The sequence below is a fragment of the Arctopsyche grandis genome, chromosome 11 (genome assembly GCF_051622035.1).
Source record: "Arctopsyche grandis isolate Sample6627 chromosome 11, ASM5162203v2, whole genome shotgun sequence".
Classification (NCBI taxonomy): Eukaryota; Metazoa; Arthropoda; class Insecta; order Trichoptera; family Hydropsychidae; genus Arctopsyche; species Arctopsyche grandis.
This window is the reverse complement of record NC_135365.1, coordinates 23,093,679-23,112,894: the sequence shown is the minus strand read 5'-3', so window position 1 is coordinate 23,112,894 and position 19,216 is coordinate 23,093,679. Positions and strand designations below refer to the sequence as shown.

The following is a 19,216-nucleotide window of genomic DNA, read 5'->3' as shown; positions in this document are numbered from 1 at the left end:
AAAATGTTATTAATATATAATGTTTTCCAGGAAAATATCGAACGAACGTAGCGAGAAAGGCGTACAGATTTTCTGATGATGATTGTTTCAAATGTTCTGATAATGTTTATCGTTGCTTTGTATATTTGCTACTATTAAAACTGTGTTTATGTAACATTTGCGTAAAATATACTGAAGTAGAAAGGAAAAATGTGTAGAAAGTGCAGCAGCTATCGAGTTCGAGAGGGGGAATGAGTGGAAATAGCTATTTGCGGCTTTGCACTCGGTCGGATTCTACGTCAATTCTGCAGTTCGTGGGCTTCCAGAAACTCGGTGGGATTTTCAACATCTTCCTTCAAGGATATTCGGTGTTCAAAAACAGAAACGTTTCAGAGGTATAAGCTGAAAATGCTGGAAAAAGCGCGGTGGAAAGTGTCACGGAATCAAACCTTTGTTGAAGAGTGTTTCGAAATGTTTAGAAAATCTACTTCATTTTATTTTTTTGGATAATACCGGATGATCCCCGAGAGCCAGGATCTTTACATGTTTATAAATGGAATTGAGTTCGATTTAAAAGATAACATTGACGGGCTTATCTTTTTTTTAAATCACATTGAGTCACATTTTGCAGAAAAATTTGTCAAAAATAAACAAACACGAATTGAACTTACTACAAATTAAATTAAGTAAGTATAAGATTTTTATATATGTACCACCGAAAAACATATACCATTATATACTGAAGCGAAAAACACGAATTTCCATTCATGTGTGTACATATGTATGGAAAACTTTGTATCAAATCGTCACGACGAGTCATTTTCACCTCCTTAAATTTCATAAAACTCTTGAATCTTTTCCGATTTTTTTCTGTTCAAATTAAAGATAAATATTCAAGGAAACTTTAACTTGTTTTATTTTCAAAATAATTACGATAGCATGAAAGCAATTACGATTTTCTGGAAATTACACTTCCCCCATACAAACTCCCGTTGCGAGCGAGCCGCGTTTTATTTAAGGACTTTTGACCGAAACGGCGACTTTTAATCCTCGATATACATATATATAGTCCGGTGAAATTAGACATTCAAGGATACATAATTCACAACAAGCTGAAAGTAAGTAAAATTGTTCAAAACATAATTATAAATGACGGTGGCTCTTAAGAAAAAAATATTGATACATTTTTTATAGATAATTTTATGATCTACAATTTTTGTCTGAATTAATTTTATGATAAAGCTTACCGTTTTGCTGAAAATCGCGAAAAACCCATATTTTTGACCTTTGACCTCAGGTAAATTTTTTTCCCGGTATCAGAACGATGAAGAGTTTTGACATGTCATTTATAATTATGTTTTGAACAATTTTACTCACTTTCAGCTTGTTGTGAATTTATGTACCTTCACTGCTATTTTTTGGTCTAGTTTGACCGGACTTATATGTATATTCAAAACTTATAATCATAATCAACCCAAATAAAGTTCAAAAGGTGAATATTAAATTAAGCGTTTTTTTTAAATCGTAAAAAAATCTAAACTATTCTCAAAAACACGATGTATTGAAAAGAACTCACTTCCTTTGAAATTTTTGTCGAGATAAATCGATTGGTTTGTGGCATAGGACATTGTTTAAAATAAGTGTTTTTTTATGTAACATTCCCTAGTTCGACAAAAGTTTTCCACTATATCCATCGATGAAAATCTTTAATTTGCGTTTTTTTGCTGCGGCCTAATGTACATTCATAGATATATACATATATTTAAAGGTTAAAAATTTATCCCTGGATTAGTATAATATATATAATAATAATATGCTAGTCAATATTACTGAAAATTTTAGATTATAATTAGAAGATACTCAAAATATTATTTTTTCAAACGCAATAATTAACTGAGTGCGTATTAAAATTGAACAACCACTAAGTATCAGAAATAAAGACCGTAAGATCTATCCCTCACTATATTACTACTTTCTGATGTAAGGAAACGCTATTCCCCGGTTTTTTCTTCGTAAATTTTAATATTTCTGTATTTTTTTTACAAACCTCTTTTTTTATTATAAATACTAAATACTAAATTTAATAATTTGGATGCTAATTTATGTATGTACAAATTATCTTATACTCAAATTTTCAAATATGACACGTAATAAGTATTAATTCTACTATTTGATAAAAAAATCTAAAATACATTTATGTACATTGTACATATGTAATGTAATTTTAATTGTAAGTCATTTTTGTCTTCCATTCGTATTTTTCATCAGAAAAATTCTCTTTCAAAATTAGCATCTCTGTTAATATAAAACCATTCATTTATCTTTTTCCGCTACTTCCAGAAGAATACACAAATCTAAACAAACATTCTTCTCAGAAGACTTAATTCCACGGTGACATACAAAAACATTCGTTTTTACTCAAAATCTAGTTTGCTTTTGTAAAATATTATATCAAATTCACAAATACGCTGCAGTTGACACACCGAAAAGATAAATAAAAATGCATTTAGAGGGGATGGGGGGGGGTGAAAAATTTGCAATATTGTAGCAGTGAGCTAACCCTCTGCACTCGTCGCGTCGTCCGGCACGTGACACGCAGTTAAAAGGTAAACGGGACGGGAAAAGGGAACGAGAACCGGGAGACTACCGAGCGCGCGTTAACCCCTCGAGTGCGGGCTCGATATTAAAATGCGTTACGACTCCGCCCGTTAACTTTTATCGTTCGGCGGAATTAAAATCACCATAAAGCACGAAAGCAAACAGCCGTAAACAAAAAGTGTGGAGACAACAACGGCAAACATAATATCACGCTCGGCGATAAGTGTCGCTCTTGAGTAATTTACGAACAAGATGGTTTACCATTTATAAAGTGCAATGCACACCACCCGGTCCCCGACCCCTGCATCTCACACCCCCTAACGAAAAGCCGTAGTATCCATAAACGAGATTCAGGTACGTGCCGCGAACGGTGACGAACCCAACGCTATTTTTACAACTGCTGAAAATAGCGTTTTAAACACACCTGTCACCGTCAATTATTATTTTATATGGTCTATAAAAACGCTTAGAAAGACACGAACCCCTGTTTTGCATAATATTGATTAAAAATTACGTACGCACTGTATTTAATATGTATTTAAAAATATACAGCATGTTTTCAAGCGACTTCATATTGTTACTTTATCTTTGTACGTAGTAACAACGGGTCTACGTGACGAGCCAGAATGTTAAATTACAGAAAACACAAATATCAGAAGACAAAGATCGAAAATCGAAAGATCTTGCGTTTTCTGTCATTTAACATTCTGTCTCGTCACGGAGACCGAGTAACAACAGATGAAGTTTTGCGATCATGCGAAAATTCAAACTCGAGATTTTGACTGATTCGAACTCAGAATCGATCACTGATTACGTTTTCATGATCTAGACAAAATGTGTGTGTGTAATTTTGGGGATTTTTTTATTTTTAGTTTATTGAACTGAAATTTCATATCTATCAGTTTAAGCTTAATACCAAGTTATGTATAAAATTTGGTAAGCATCCGTCATCCGGAAGTGGCAGTTTACTCTTGTTAGATTTTTCTCTTAAGCATGTGTGATCTTCACGAAAAAATTCAAATGTAATTCTTGTTTTAATGTGATGAAAATAAAAAAAAATTATTAAATTTTTTAAACCGGAAGTGGGATTTTTTCCTCTTAGAAAGGGCAAAAATGTTGTCGCCACTATGTACTCTATCCACACCCCTGAACGTATCAATCTGAAACTTTATATTTTTATTGTTTATATACTAACTTAGAGCTGATAAGGTTTTGGTCAGAATTCTTAAACCGAAAGTAGTATTTTTTTTTAAAACAATATTTCAATATTTTATTTTGACCTTTTAAATTATTTTAATCCTCTTGATATTTATTGTGTATAATACTGATAGTGATTTTAAGTAATAAAAAAAATTTAACAAAATCCGTCAGCCGGAAGTAGAACTTTTGTCTTGTGCAAGTTTCCATACATTTGCACTCAATTTGTATCAAAAATGCTGTTATCAGGATCTTAGGATTGAACAAACTCTTTCAGATTCTGATAAAAATGAGACAATGATGAATGATGAATTGAATAAGGATTGATCAAAGACAAATCTGTAAAATAACGTGAAACCGGCCATGAAATTCACTACTAAATTAAACTACGTCACAAATTTACTCCAAATCTGAATTGGTCCAGCAAAATGAGATGGTATGATTCCGGTATATGAATCACTTATGTAAATCAAATAATAAATGTTAATTCCCAAAATTTGTCATACCATTCAAACAGTCTAAATGAAATTTCAACTGAATCTTCCGAACGAACGACTTTAACCGTCCAGCATCCACCTCGTCCCAAAACGCAGTAGTTTAATCTTAAATTTGCATACCTATAAAACATGACATTCACATTAGCAGCAGTAATACGGACAGGGTGCACCCGTCACACGCATACCACGACTTTTGCACTAGCCCTGTGCAAGAGCCGTAATATACGGCTAGTGCAATTGTCTGCAGCACACGTGCACACGTCGAGAGTGCACGCATGGACGCATCGCTAGAGATTCTGCATGCGAAACGTGGCCTGTTCCGAAAAAGGTGGAACGTGAGCAGAGTACTCACTGCACACAGGTATATGAATTAAAAATAATAATATTAAATTGTGGTCGAATTGCACCGTTTGCGGTTTGATGTTTTAATTTGTCCCCCGCGGGTGCATAATCGTGAAAGGTAAATGACGTTTCAATTACGGTCGTAAGAGAGAGCGTAACGATTTTGTCGTCGTCAAAGTAAAAATAATCCACTGGTGCAATAAACTAGGGTCGAAGTATCAATTATGGTGCACCCTGTATGTGTGGAAGTCGTCGGTGCAGTGGCGTGCAGGTTTCGTATTAAAATGCTCACTTTGTGTGAGGAAATTGTGACTTACGCGTATAATTTATTTCTTATGACCGGTACTTAATATCTCACCTGAAACAAAAACAAAAAATAAATTATAACAATTTTTAATTACAAACTTGATTTGAAATCGACTGGAAAAGTCAATCCAAAGAAAAATAATGTTTAAATAAATTCGAATAAATTAAAATTGGTTGTAGAAATGCGCGGAAATCATCAATGAAATAATAATATGAATGCTAAACATTTCATATTCGAAATACGTTAATGTTGAAATACGCGAAATAAGTACATTATGGACTAATCAATGATACTACATTTCAAAAGAATTAGTTTTGCTAAATGACAATCTTAGTGGAATATCTTAACATTAATTAAATATTGTAGCATATGCTTAAAGGAGCCGCCGTTATAATTGGTTTTCGAGGATTACCTCCAGGCTTAAGTGCTGTCGGCTAACAATGGAGACCCCCGAATGGAGTTAGTGGTCGGTAATGGCATTCGGTCACTTCCCGCTAGAGTTCTCGGAACTGACAGCGCTTGACTATAGTACTGGTACTTGACTATAACAATGGTAAACAAACGCGTCGAGGAGATGCAGTGAGCGACCTGCCCTTTATAAGCAGGTACTATATATATATATATATATTTATATATATATATATATATATATATATATATATATATATATATATATATATATATATATATATATATATATATATATATATATATATATATATATATATATATATATATATATATATATATATATATATATATATATATTAAGCATAAAAGGAATTTAGATAGGGATAATAATAAGCAAGAATACAATCTAGTAAATAAGGAAATTAAAAAGAGAATAGTCAGGGATGTCAGGGATTTTAACAGCAAGCTAATAGAAAATACCATTAAGAATAACCGTAGCCTGAAAAAGTGCAAACAGGATCTTTTCTTAGGCAAAAACCAAATGATCGCAATCAGATCAGAGAGCGGAGTAATAATTAGGAATAGAGAAGAAATCATAGACAGAGTTTACACGTTCTATGCAAAACTATACGAGAACGACAACGGCCAATTCCCCGCTCTGGAATCGACACACGGCCAAAGGGTTCCTGCAGTATTGCCTAGCGAAGTAGAGGCCGCGCTAAAAACTGCAAAGAACGGTAAAGCCCCAGGGGAAGATAATATTCCCATTGACTTACTAAAATGTGGCGGCCCCCCCCTAATTAATATCTTAGCTAGGCTTTTCAGCAAATGCATCCAGAACCAAGCTATACCAGAAGGATGGAATAACGCAACTATCATTTTAATACACAAAAAAGGCGACAAAAGCGATATCAAGAACTACCGACCCATTAGTCTACTTTCAGCGGTCTACAAGCTCTTCACGAAGGTTATTACAGAAAGGCTGAAAAATATCCTCGACGAGAACCAACCTATAGAGCAGGCAGGGTTTAGGGCAAATTTCAGCACAATGGACCACCTCCAAGTAGTTGGCGAACTAATCGAGCGCGCCAACGAATATCAACGGCCATTGTGCCTAGGTTTCGTCGATTATGAGAAAGCCTTCGATACAGTGAGCCACAATGCAGTACTCAACGCTCTACAAACACAGGGAGTACCGGAACCCTATGTGGGGCTGTTAGCTGCAATATATAAGAATGCCACAGCTTCGGTTAAAATTTTTTCAGGTACAGATAGATTTAGCATAAGAAAAGGAGTAAGACAAGGAGATACAATCTCGCCCAAGTTATTCAATGCGGTGCTTGAGGGAGTTTTCAGGAACTTGGAATGGGACAAAGCCGGGGTAAGCATCAACGGTCGCTTCTTGAGTCACCTTCGGTTCGCAGACGATATAGTTTTAATAGCTCGTGATTCAGCTGACCTACTTAACAGACTAACACAGCTGGACAGGGAAAGTAGAAAAGTAGGATTAAAAATTAACGTAGATAAGACCAAACTAATGTTCAATAGGTATTGCATGCCTGATAGCATCCCATTAGATGATAAACCAGTAGAAGTAGTAAATAATTATTTATATTTAGGTCAAATAATTGACATGTCTGGTAATAAAGATGAAGAGATAAAGAGACGTATGAAATTAGGATGGAGTGCATTTGGACGGATGAATGCTGTTTTTAAATCAAAAATGCCACTCTGCCTGAAGAAAAAGATCTTTGATCAATGCGTTTTGCCAGTGATGACGTATGGATGTGAAACTTGGACACTGAACACCAAGATGCTACATAAAATCCAATGCACTCAAAGAAGTATGGAGCGCTGTATGCTTGGCATAACGAGAAAAGACAGAAAGCGGAACACGTGGGTGAGAAGTATGACAAGAGTAGTGGACATAGTGGATAGAGTGAAGAGATTGAAATGGCAATGGGCGGGTCACGTAGCTAGGAGGATGGACGAAAGGTGGACAAAAGAATTGCTTGAATGGTACCCGAGAGAATGCAAAAGGGTAAAAGGAAGACCGCAAGGAAGATGGGTGAACGAAATTAGGAAAATGTGCGGGGTGAGATGGATGAGTGTTGCGCAAAACAGAGACGGGTGGAAGCGTGTTGGAGAGGCCTTCATCCAGCAGTGGATGGCGAGTGGCTGTAAATGATGATGATGATGATATATATATATATATATATATATATATATATCTATATATATATATATATATATATATATATATATATATATATATATATATATATATATATATATATATATATATATATATATATATATATATATATATATATATATATATATATATATAAACCCGTGACACTCTGCACGAAAGCATAACATACTTACCACTAGGCTTGTTTGACGTAAAAAGCGGACCAGTTATCTAAAAAAGATTCCACTAGAATTCCATCTTTTAAATATGTTTAGTTTATAAAATATATCCCATAGTATGTACATATGTATATGATACATAAATAGACACAATTCTATATTGAAGTTCAAAAATCATGACAACCTTTGATTTATTGAATAATTTCCTACTTCCTCTCTCGTTCTAACTATACATATACGTATTTCATACTCTTCCCAATTACAGTGAGCTTTACGACATAAACCTGTCAACTATGATAAATAACACTATCTTTACTTTCAAACTACCATTATTCAAATTCAGATTACTATAATTTTTGGAGATAAAAAATATACATATATTGTGTTCTCATATTTATTGTATTTCATACATTTTTGTGAGACTTTTAAGGTTAAAGAAGTGTGCATAAGAAACCGAATCTTACAATGTACATATTACAAAAACATATTTATTTAATTTTTATAAAAAAATATACTTAATGGTATAAAAAAATGGTTTTCATTGGATTTGTTTTACTAAATGTCGCAGTTCCTATTTTCAATTGATGCAGATACTGAAATATCATTTTCTTTTATATAAAAATCACCATTTTCATTGTAGTATAATATTGTATACTATCTATGCTATTTGAATTGCTTGAAAAAAACGTAAATAAAAAGAAGCCAATTTTCGTTCTTTTTCATATTTTTATTTAAATATAAAAGCCATTGGTTTTTTATTTGTAAAAATGTTTATCATTATATTTTTCTATAAATATTTAAAAAAAATTTTTACTTGCAGAATAAACTTCATCGTTATCGCAGTAATGAAAAGTTTGAAACATTTTCAAAATATGACCTTAAAAGAAAGCAAAAATAGATCAAAACCTTTTTTTTAGTTTTATAAAGATTTTAAAGATTAAAACATTATAAAGGTTTCTGCCAAGTTTATCAATATATCAAATACGTTTTCTCATTTAATAAATTGATAATGCTTATCTCTCTTTATGTATTATATCAAAGTTTTAAAGGAATATTTTATATACAATACTTTTAATTATTTTATTTAAAATATTATAATACTAAATAAATATTACTTAAATTTAATTTTTATACACCAAATTGATTTTCTTGTTCATAAATTAGGAAATAATCAATCAAACTATTATATATTTCATTTATAAATTCAATTCTCATACATTTTTCATATATAATACGTTGATTTGGCGATTCTTATTTATATGCATATGATTTTGAGAATTATATTTAAATAATTTCAATGCAGTCTTTATTTTTAAAGAAATTAATTAAGTTCCTAGTATTCCAAAGTAAATACGACACCAGTCTTCCCCCTTCGAAAGGTTCGAAATAAACTTTTTAACGTATTACGTATACATATAATGGCTGAAAGTTCACGGCGAATGGTTAATGTCCACTGACAGTTAAATAGTCAGGACGTGGATTTTTATTAGTGCTAAACAGAAACTAGTTTTACGAACCACCCTGTACGTGAGGAGCTCCTTAGCCCGTAAAATAGACTAGGAATATACGAAACGAATCACATCGAGAATTTGTAGTCCATAAAAAAAACAATTAAAAAAATATATAATCTCATACAAAATGAAACTGTTAAAAAAATTGAAATATATTATATTATTTTCGCTAATACGAGTTTTACTATTGCAAATTTGAAAACAAATGTAATATTTCTATTAGCATTCATTGTACTCTCTATACATTCATAAAAATAATAAACAACTTGAAAAGTTGTCTAATTTACATACGCTTATGATAATTAAATAAAATAAAATAAATTAAAAATAATTTAGAATTTAAATAAAAATGAAGACGTTCGAAAACAACATACTATTATTATTCAAAAAATTATAAAGTAAAATTTTGATTTCCTACATACTTGTATGTGGCAAAATGATAATATTCCAATAAAATATTAAATAATAAATATTCAAAACAATTCAGATTCCATACGCACATTGATGATGCTCATATGTACATATGTATTATATAATGGATAAATTAAACATATTGTAGGTATCGGTTGCCATCATAAAAGAGTGAATCTAAAACTACAATATTAAAATTTTATACACAACAATTATTTTAATCAAATGTTCGGTAAACTATTAAAAATATTTTTTATTATATCAATTTCAATTTTATTGAACGATGTACTTTTCATACATATTTATGACAATAAAATATCCATACGTTCATAAATCAGGTCAAAGTTACGTCAATAATCATTGACACTGTAACAATTGATCACTGAAAAACTCAATGAAACAATCAACCGTTAGCGTCATCTGATACAATCTGAAACGATTAATGTTCAACGTTCACGAAACGGTCAATTGTATTAAAACACAGTAATATGACTTTGGTGCAATATTTTTTTAATCAGCAATTATTACGACAAGTCGTCAATTATTTATAAAATAGCTCATAAATCATTCGCTCATTCATTTTAGTTTTATTTTGAACCGAAATCTATGGTAAGATTTTTTTTTAACAAAAACTTTCAGAAGATCGAGGTGCTGAAATTGATTTTGAAATGCCTAAAGTCAACCGGGCATATTCAAGGTATCGTCTTAACGTCTACGATTCCATTCGATTTAACGAAACAGTTGCAGTATTTATTTTATTAATTTAAAACACACACGTTGAATCCAAATATAAACAATATATACATATAAAGTATATTTAAAATTCTATTTCAATCCGAGGTCAACACTTCGACGGCAAAATGGGGTGACGGAGGTTGGAAGCCAAACTCTATAGACCTGTACAAAGATTACATTTGCAAATTCATAATGAAATTTGGCATAATTCGACTAAAATAGCTCATGAGTATATTCAAATAACCTCAAAAGTGTCCCTCATTATAGCCCTAATTAACATTTTTAATTACGTGAATAATATTTTTGAACCGTCACAACAACATGTCTAATTTTAGGGCACGTATTCAGTCAGAAAAATTTTATACGACGGAAATATAAAAGTCCTTGGCTACATGGAAATTTCAGATTAGATCTCAAGTTTTGCTTTGCTACATATTCTCCTTATAAAATTGGTATCAGTTAATAATTTCATACATACATCCACTCGTCTCTCGACGCTCCGTGAGAACGGACGTGCCGAAGACGTACTCTCTGTGCGAGCGCTCATAATACAGCGATACGCCATACCGTCAAAAAACCCACACCTTTTAACATACACCACAAACACCCCCCACAAAACGAACACCAAACGAACACATGTTGGCACCATGCGAGGATCCAACCTGAAAAAGCGAATTAAGAAGACACTGATAACTACAACCGAAGCTCCTCAACCAGGCTGCTCTCAGACCGCTCAGATGGAGACCGAGTGGCAGTTTCCAAAACATACGGCAAAGAACGTGAAAGATGTTGCTCCTGAATTTAAAATTCAGGAGAAAAACAAATTTGAAGGGCTCTTGGAAGTTTCCGATGTCCCCAGAAGCGGTGGAAGAATCCCGCCCATCATCATGACAGCTACTGGCACTCACGGCAGCATGATCGAGTCGATCAAGAAGTTTATAAAAGACTTCACAATGACTTACATTGGTCAAAATAATGTCAAGATACAATGTAAAAGTCTTGAAGACTTTTAAAACTTCGGGATGGATTGACACCAGACCGACAATTCCATACCTTTTCCAGGAAGGAGGAAAAGGAAATAAAAAGTGTCGTACGTGGCTTGCCGAAATTGCCGGAAGCTGATATTAAAGATGACATCATCAGACAGGGATTCCCTGTAACCAAAGTCATACAGATGAAGACGAAGGAGCCTAGGAGTAACGCCACCGAGCTATACTTGGTGTTCTTCGAGCCATCGGTATCGGCAAAGAAGATTAAAGAAATCCGGTACATCTGTTACACAAAGGTCAGTGTCGTTAAATATACTAGTAAATCACAAAATATTACTCAATGTTTCAGATGCCAAGAATATGGACACGCTGCGAAAAACTGCAATCGGCAGGCCAAGTGCGTCAAATGTGCCGGCACTCACCTCACCGCACAATGCAATCAAGGAATAGTTACCCCTGCTGTCTGCTCAGGCTGTTCAGGATCTCACCCCGCTAACTTCAAAGACTGTCCAAAAAGACAGAGCTATCTGAAAATGCTGGAATCGAGGAAGAATCGAGCATCAATTGTCAAAGCCAACCCTTGGAAACTCCCAGTGGCGCAGCCACAAAATATCCCGGTCGTTAACGATCATAACTTCCCAAAGCTACCGACCATTAAAACTCCTTCACCAAATATCCCAAATATCCCTAAAAAACCCCACCAACCAACCAATCCCAACATTCAACCAACAACAGACCTAACTTCCATGGCGTCTATGACGAAGATGTTGAAGATCCTCCAGGAGATTCGTGCCAAGGCCAGCGGTTGCACCAACAAACTAGAGCTGGCACTCATGCTTGTCGAATATCTCGATGTCTTTAATTAACGGGAGGCGCCTGAACATTCTAGCTTGGAATGCTCGTGGACTTAAGAATAAGATTGACGAACTAGAGTCGGCGATCGGTGAGTACTGTGTTGACATAGTTTTAATCTCCGAGACCTTCTTAAAACCTCATATCCGTATTAACCTACCTAACTTTAACTGCTATCGCGAAGACCGAGAACAGCATGGAGGGGGAGTTGCCATTTTTATAAAATCGTCAATTAAACATTGTCGCGTAATAACTCCGCCACTAAAAAATTTAGAACTAACCGCCATCGAACTAACAATTAACAACACCCGTCACATAGTAGCATCCGCTTACAATCCTCCCCAAAAACGATTATTGGCATCCGATCTTAACAAAATATTTAACATTGGTAGTTCGGTAGTGGTAGCTGGTGACTTTAATGCCAAACATCCGTTATGGAGTTGCGTAAACACTGACCAACAAGGCACAACTCTTTTTAAATACATTCAACTAACAGATCCAATCTTACTTCATCCGGATACATACACACACTATCCCACAAATAACTCACAACCATCCACACTAGATCTTGTCCTCGTCAAGAACTGCCCAAAAATATCGACACCAAATGCCCTTCAAACCTGTCGTCTGATCATCTCCCGATAATCTTCTCAATCGACGGGAAACCCGAGGAAATCATCAAGCATAGTTGGGATTACGGGAGAGCTAACTGGCGAGAGTTCAAGTCGTACATAAATAACCAAACCATTCTAACTTCTACCACACTCACAAACAAAACCGAAATCGACAGCTCCATAATACACCTAACGGAATCAATAACTCGATCCAAACACCTTAACATACCTAAGACACAATACATTGAACACAAATTAGAGATAACTGACTTTGTTGCAAATCTAATTAAAAGTAAAAATAAACTCCGTAAAATTTGGCAAACATCAAAAAATCCAGCATTGAAAACATTAATTAATAAGCTCACATATCAAATTAAAATTAGAATCAAAGAAATCAAAAATGAAGCTTGGTCTAAAAAATTAGAAAAATTGAGCTCAGTTGATGGCTCTCTATGGAAATTAGCTAAAGCGATTCGCAGGACAAAAAACTCGATTCCTCCATTAGACGATGCAGGAATCTCAGTGACGCGTGATTGCGACAAAGCAGAACTATTATCAAAATCCTTCCAAAAACATCACACACTCACACAACATTACAATCACATACCAACGCATAATAAAGTCAACCGGTCCATTAAAATCATCACAAAAACTCCCACTAACAGTACTAAAAATATAAAATTGGTGCATCCGTGTGAAATCCAAAATATAATACGTAATTTAAAAAATAAAAAGGCACCTGGGCGAGATTCAATAGATAACATCACAATCAAACAACTTCCATTTAAAGCTTTAGTCTCACTATCTAAAATATTCAACGCATGTTTACTCACCGGGTATTTCCCAGAATACTGGAAAACAGCCAACGTAATTCCCTTACTTAAGCCCGATAAAAGCTCAAAAAACCCGGCCAATTATCGACCCATTAGCTTACTTTGCACGCTTTCAAAAATTCTGGAAAAAATAATCTAAACACGTTTACTTAAAGTCGTAAATAAGAAATTAATAAATGAACAATTTGGATTTCGCACTGGACATTCCACGACCCAACAACTAACAAGACTAACTGAAAACGTGACGAAGAACTTTAATATGAAGAGAAGTACCGGAATGGTATGTCTCGACATAGAAAAGGCCTTCGACACGGTTTGGCACGATGGACTCATTCATAAGCTCCTTATTAACAAAATACCAAACTACCTAATTCTCATCATCAAATCGTACTTAACTCGTAGAAAGCTAGTGGTTAGCGTAAATAATGAATTATCGTCTCCAAAAATAATCGCAGCTGGCGTTCCGCAGGGGAGCTTGCTTGGCCCACTCTTGTTCTCCATATATATAAATGACATACCTATTCCAAAAAACTGTCACATAGCCCTATATGCAGATGATACAGCTTGCTTCACAAGTAGCAAAAAACCAGACACTATTCTTAAAAATCTTGAATTTGCAATTAAAACAATGACTGAACACTTCACTAAGTGGAAAATTCAAATTAATCAAACCAAAACAGACGCCATATTCTTTAGTGTTAGAAAACATAAGCCAAGTTCAGATCTGAAAATCCCCTCTGGAGAAAGTCTGAAATGGCAGTCAGTAATAAAATATTTAGGAGTAACGTTTGATAAAAGAATGAGATGGGCACCTCACATTGAGGCAGCGAAATGCAAGGCGATGCGGGGTATATCCTCAATATATCCAATATTTAATCGCCATAGTTCTTTATCAACGCTAAATAAAATAAAATTATATCGCGCGCTCATATTACCATTATTAACCTATGCTTCACCTGTATGGAATAACGCCTCGAATACTAACCTTTCCAAGCTCCAAGTAATACAAAATAAATCCCTTAAAATAATTTATAATACACCCATATATACTAACCTGAAAAAACTGCATGCTATATATAATATTCCGTTTGTTACAGACATTACTAACAAACTAACCAGTAGATTCTATGAAAGAATCACTAATAACCATACTAACACACTTGTGAAGAGTCTCGGTGATTACAATAAAATGTCTATACCCTTCAGGTATAAACACAGATTACCTAAACACAATCTGCTTTAGGTCATCGACTTTAGATAGTATTTAATTAATATTATGTATTAGATGTATTATGAACATTTATAAGGATTGTAAATAGGTTTTTGAGCTCTTTTTCCTATTATGCTTTAGATTAACATTAGAATAATATAATACTGTGATTACTAACGAAATTAAATTAAAATTGTAAAATAGAAAATGATCAGTAGATCAGTAGCTATTAAAATAGATATAAGATGTATTGTGAACATAATTTCGTAATAATAAAAAGCATTTAAAAATCAAAAAATCAATACATACATATGTACGTTATTTGATTTAACCTATTGTGTAAATATTTTTTTTATACATATACATAGACATTTAACGTTCTTTAATATAATCTTGTATTAAAAACTACGTACATAGATAAAGTAATAAGTTGTTTAATATGAGCTTATATTAAAAATAAGTAAATAATAGCTTATATATTATTAAAAATAAGCAATTCACATCCGTGAATTTTATTTACAACGTAAACTTTAAACATTAAAGTCATCTACAGTACAATTTATATGTACATCAAATATTCAATTTTGATTTATTTAAATCTTGGTTTGAGTAATGAAAGATAGTATTAAATGAAATGGAAACAAGTCAGTCAAAAAGGAGGTATGTAATAATAAGCATTTAAAATAATTATTGAAATCTGAAAGAGTATTGTATTTACGAGTATATAATTAACATTATGTTTGATACAATCAAAACTATTACAATAGGTTTGCAGGTATGAAAAAATGGATATATTAACAGTAAAATGATGTTCGTTCATTATTCAATGTGAGTATTCATCATTAATACACATGTATATATATAATACTTACAATGTTGATATTGCTGAGAAGAATTTTATTCGTAATATTCGTCATAGGAATCACCTCTGACTTTTTGGTATTTATTAATTTATTTTTAATTAATATCATACATTTTATGACCATATACATGTTAAAGTGTAAACAATAGTGGGCTCAATTTTTAAAATAAAAATTTTCAGGGACCTGCTGAGTTCCAAATAAAAAGATTAGAGCAGTGCGGTGAGGATTTATTAGGTGTAGAGTTCACTTTCTTACGACATAGAATAAACCGAACAACTCAAGGTACAAATATGAATTTTTCCAGTCCGTTTCCTATCGACGATACAATTGCGGTAAGTCCTTTACGTTTCGAATTGATATAACTCTTTAACATATATTTAGACTTAATCATATATCAAAAATATTACTATCGTCTTAGCTAAACTTGTCGGCATCCATATGGGGAGATGGAGGCTGGAAACCAAACGCATTCGAAGTATATAACGAAAATTTATGCAATTTCATGATGACAGCCATGCCTAATCTAACGTCTTATATGCTAAATTTGCTTAAACAGCCTTTGAGCTGCCCTTTGGCGGCGGTATATTTTTATATATATATACATATATATATTTTTTAATTTATCAAAATATAAATATATAAGCATGTATAATATTATTAAATTGTAATTATTGATACATTTGTGTGTTGCAGGGAACATACATACTAGAAAATTTCGAGTATTCAGGAGAACTGACGTTTCCATTTCTATATGGAGACTTTATGTTCGATTTTTCGTTAACTAAAAATGGGGTAATATTCTTGTGCACCAGAGTATTTATCATTAGTAAGCCGAAGATGAAATAGCATAATTATATAAAATAATTATTATCAAAGATTATATATATTTTTTTCAAAATTAATACATGTTATATTTTAAATAAAATTCGTTCCAAAAATGCTTAAAGCCTTTAAATTGTAAATGGGCCCAAAAAACTAAAATGGATATGGAAATATATACATATGTATATAAGAAAGGACATGAAGATCTTGTATACCCCAGTAAAACCCTATATAATTCAATGAAAATATTGTTCAACTTAATAAAATGGATACAAATACTATATAGTATACATATGTACATATATACATGTATTACGTATGTAGAAATATAAGTTTTTAAGAGTGGTTTTAAGAATATATTTTTCAGATTAACTCACTACTATGCAACATCGATTCATGAACACTGATATTTCAATAAAAAAAAATATCAAAATATAATTTTTATTTTTTTTATTTTTTTTATTTTATTTAAATAGGCACACATACAGAATAAAATATAAAAAGAAAGTTGTATAATGAGACAAAAAATAATAATAAACATAAATAAAAATATAATATTCCATTTACAGTGAGCACCACATGGTGATATAAAAAAGTAAAATTACAAAAACATCAAGATAAAAAAAAAAAAGAAAAGAAACAGATAAAGAAAAAGATACAGATAAAGTAAAAAAGAAAAAGAAATACTATAAGGGTGAAGAAGCAAATCAACCACATATTATTTTCTTCACCTTTTTCCTAAAAATACTAAAAGAGTCACTAAAGAGGTCAGGACAATCATCTAAGCTATCGTAAATACGGCATATACGAACGATTGCACTATTGAAAGAGGTGTTGCTTTGACAAATAGGTGGATAAAAAAGATTTGTGCATCTGGTGAATCGGGCATTAACGTTAAAATTAATCTCGCTTAAAACAGATGTGTCAAGAATACCATTAGCAATCTTATATAAAATTAACAAATCAGAAACCCTTCTACGCTGAGACAAACTTGCAATATGGAAAAAAGAAAGTCTGTCATTATAAGATGGTAACAGTTTTTTAAGACCAGTCTTATAGGATAAATGGCGCAAAAAACGCTTCTAGATTGTTTCTAAGTGCTCAATGTGAGTTTGGTAATAGGGAGACCATATGATTGAGGCATACTCCATATTACTACGAACTAAACTGTAATAGAGTAGAATCAGAGTATGGGGATTCTTAAAGGGCTTCGCAACTCGGCAAATAAATCCCAAGAGTTTATAGTAACAATATGATTAATATGTTCATTAAATGATAGTTTGGAATCTATAAGTATACCTAAGTCTCTGGCACAATTTTTTGCTGTAAGATCTACGTTATTAATATTGTAAGTAAAGTCAATAAGGTTACGATTTCTGGAAAGTGTCATTGAGAAGCATTTAGAAATATTGAGATGCATAAGGTTTACATTACACCATTCAGATATTATATCAATGTCGGATTGTAATTTTAAGCAATCCGACTCACTATTGATAGGATGGAAAACCTTAAGATCATCGGCATAAAGTAAGCATTGACACTTCAGTAGGGGGATTAGGTCATTAATAAAAATAATAAACAGAAGTGGTCCAAGGTGAGAACCTTGAGGTACTCCTGAAAGGATTATTCTAGGGGCAGATGAGAAACCCTTAATTGTAACCAATTGACTTCTCAAATTAAGATAAGAAGTTAACCATCTAAGTAAATTTCCATGAATTCCAAATTTAGATAATTTACGAATTAGCAAACCGTGATTAACCTTGTCAAAAGCCTTTTGAAAGTCTGTATATATAACATCTACTTGTGTACGAGTATTAAGATATTTATAAATTGTGGTAGTGAATTCAATAAGATTAGAAACGGTTGATTTTTTTTTAACAAATCCATGTTGTTCCTGTGCAGTTTTAGGCACTACATGAGAATAAATATGATTATAAGTTAAACATTAAAAAATTTTAGCAAAACAGGATAAGATACTTATTGGTCTATAGTTATTACAAAGTGATTTATCGCCAGACTTGAAAATAGGTACAATATTGGCTAGTTTCCATTTAGAAGGGAATACACCAGCAGATAAAGAATTGTTAAAAATTATAAATAAGGGTTCCACAAGTTCCAAATAACAAGTTTTAATAAAGTATGGAGGTATGCCGTCAGGTCCAGCACCCTTATTTACATCTAAATTTAATAGGACATAAGTAATCTCCTTTTTTTCAACATATATTTTATCAAGGCAGTACGAGCAATTGTCAATGTGAGCGTCCACATATCATTGTTATGCACAGATGAAAAATATTCAGAAAACAATTCACACATATCTAAGCCAGATGAGGCACAAATGTTATTAAATCTTAAAGTTTCGGGCAAAGAATTACCCTTGCATTTAGACTTGGTGTAAGACCAAAAGCATTTAGGGTTCAATGAAATGCGGGATTCAGTATATGACAAGTAGTCAGTATGGCATTTGGACAACAGTCTCTTGGAGCGAGTTCTTAATAATGCAAAGGTGTCGTAATCTCTGGGATTACCAAAGACTTTGTACCTTTTATGTACTTTGGCTTTCTCCTTGAGACATTTCACCAATGATTTACTGAACCAGATTGGATATCGGCCAGTGTCAGATACAATCTTCTTTGTAGGTGTATTGTCACCAATAATACTGTATAATGTGT

General features: G+C 32.7%; 2 protein-coding genes across 2 annotated transcripts in view; one reads left to right on the top strand and one right to left on the bottom strand.

The window, feature by feature from the left end:
- Nucleotides 1-19,216, bottom strand: part of side (motor axon guidance molcule sidestep) — a 225,977-nt gene that overhangs the window by 119,895 nt on the left and 86,866 nt on the right. The window lies entirely within an intron of this gene.
- LOC143919222 (uncharacterized) lies at nt 15,715-16,568 on the top strand. The gene is made up of 4 exons (XM_077441433.1): nt 15,715-15,798; nt 15,902-16,054; nt 16,141-16,302; nt 16,416-16,568. Exons 1-4 carry the CDS (start codon nt 15,733-15,735, stop codon nt 16,566-16,568), a joined length of 534 nt encoding a protein of 177 aa, XP_077297559.1. The 5' UTR covers nt 15,715-15,732.

Bases quoted from the DNA above. Each gene is read 5' to 3' on its own strand.
- LOC143919222 (XM_077441433.1), top strand. From the start codon at position 15,733: ATGTTGATATTGCTGAGAAGAATTTTATTCGTAATATTCGTCATAGGA. The intron at 15,799-15,901 runs GTATTTATTAAT...AAAAATTTTCAG, and splicing joins GAATCACCTCTGACTTTTTG to GGACCTGCTGAGTTCCAAAT. The intron at 16,055-16,140 runs GTAAGTCCTTTA...CTATCGTCTTAG, and splicing joins CTATCGACGATACAATTGCG to CTAAACTTGTCGGCATCCAT.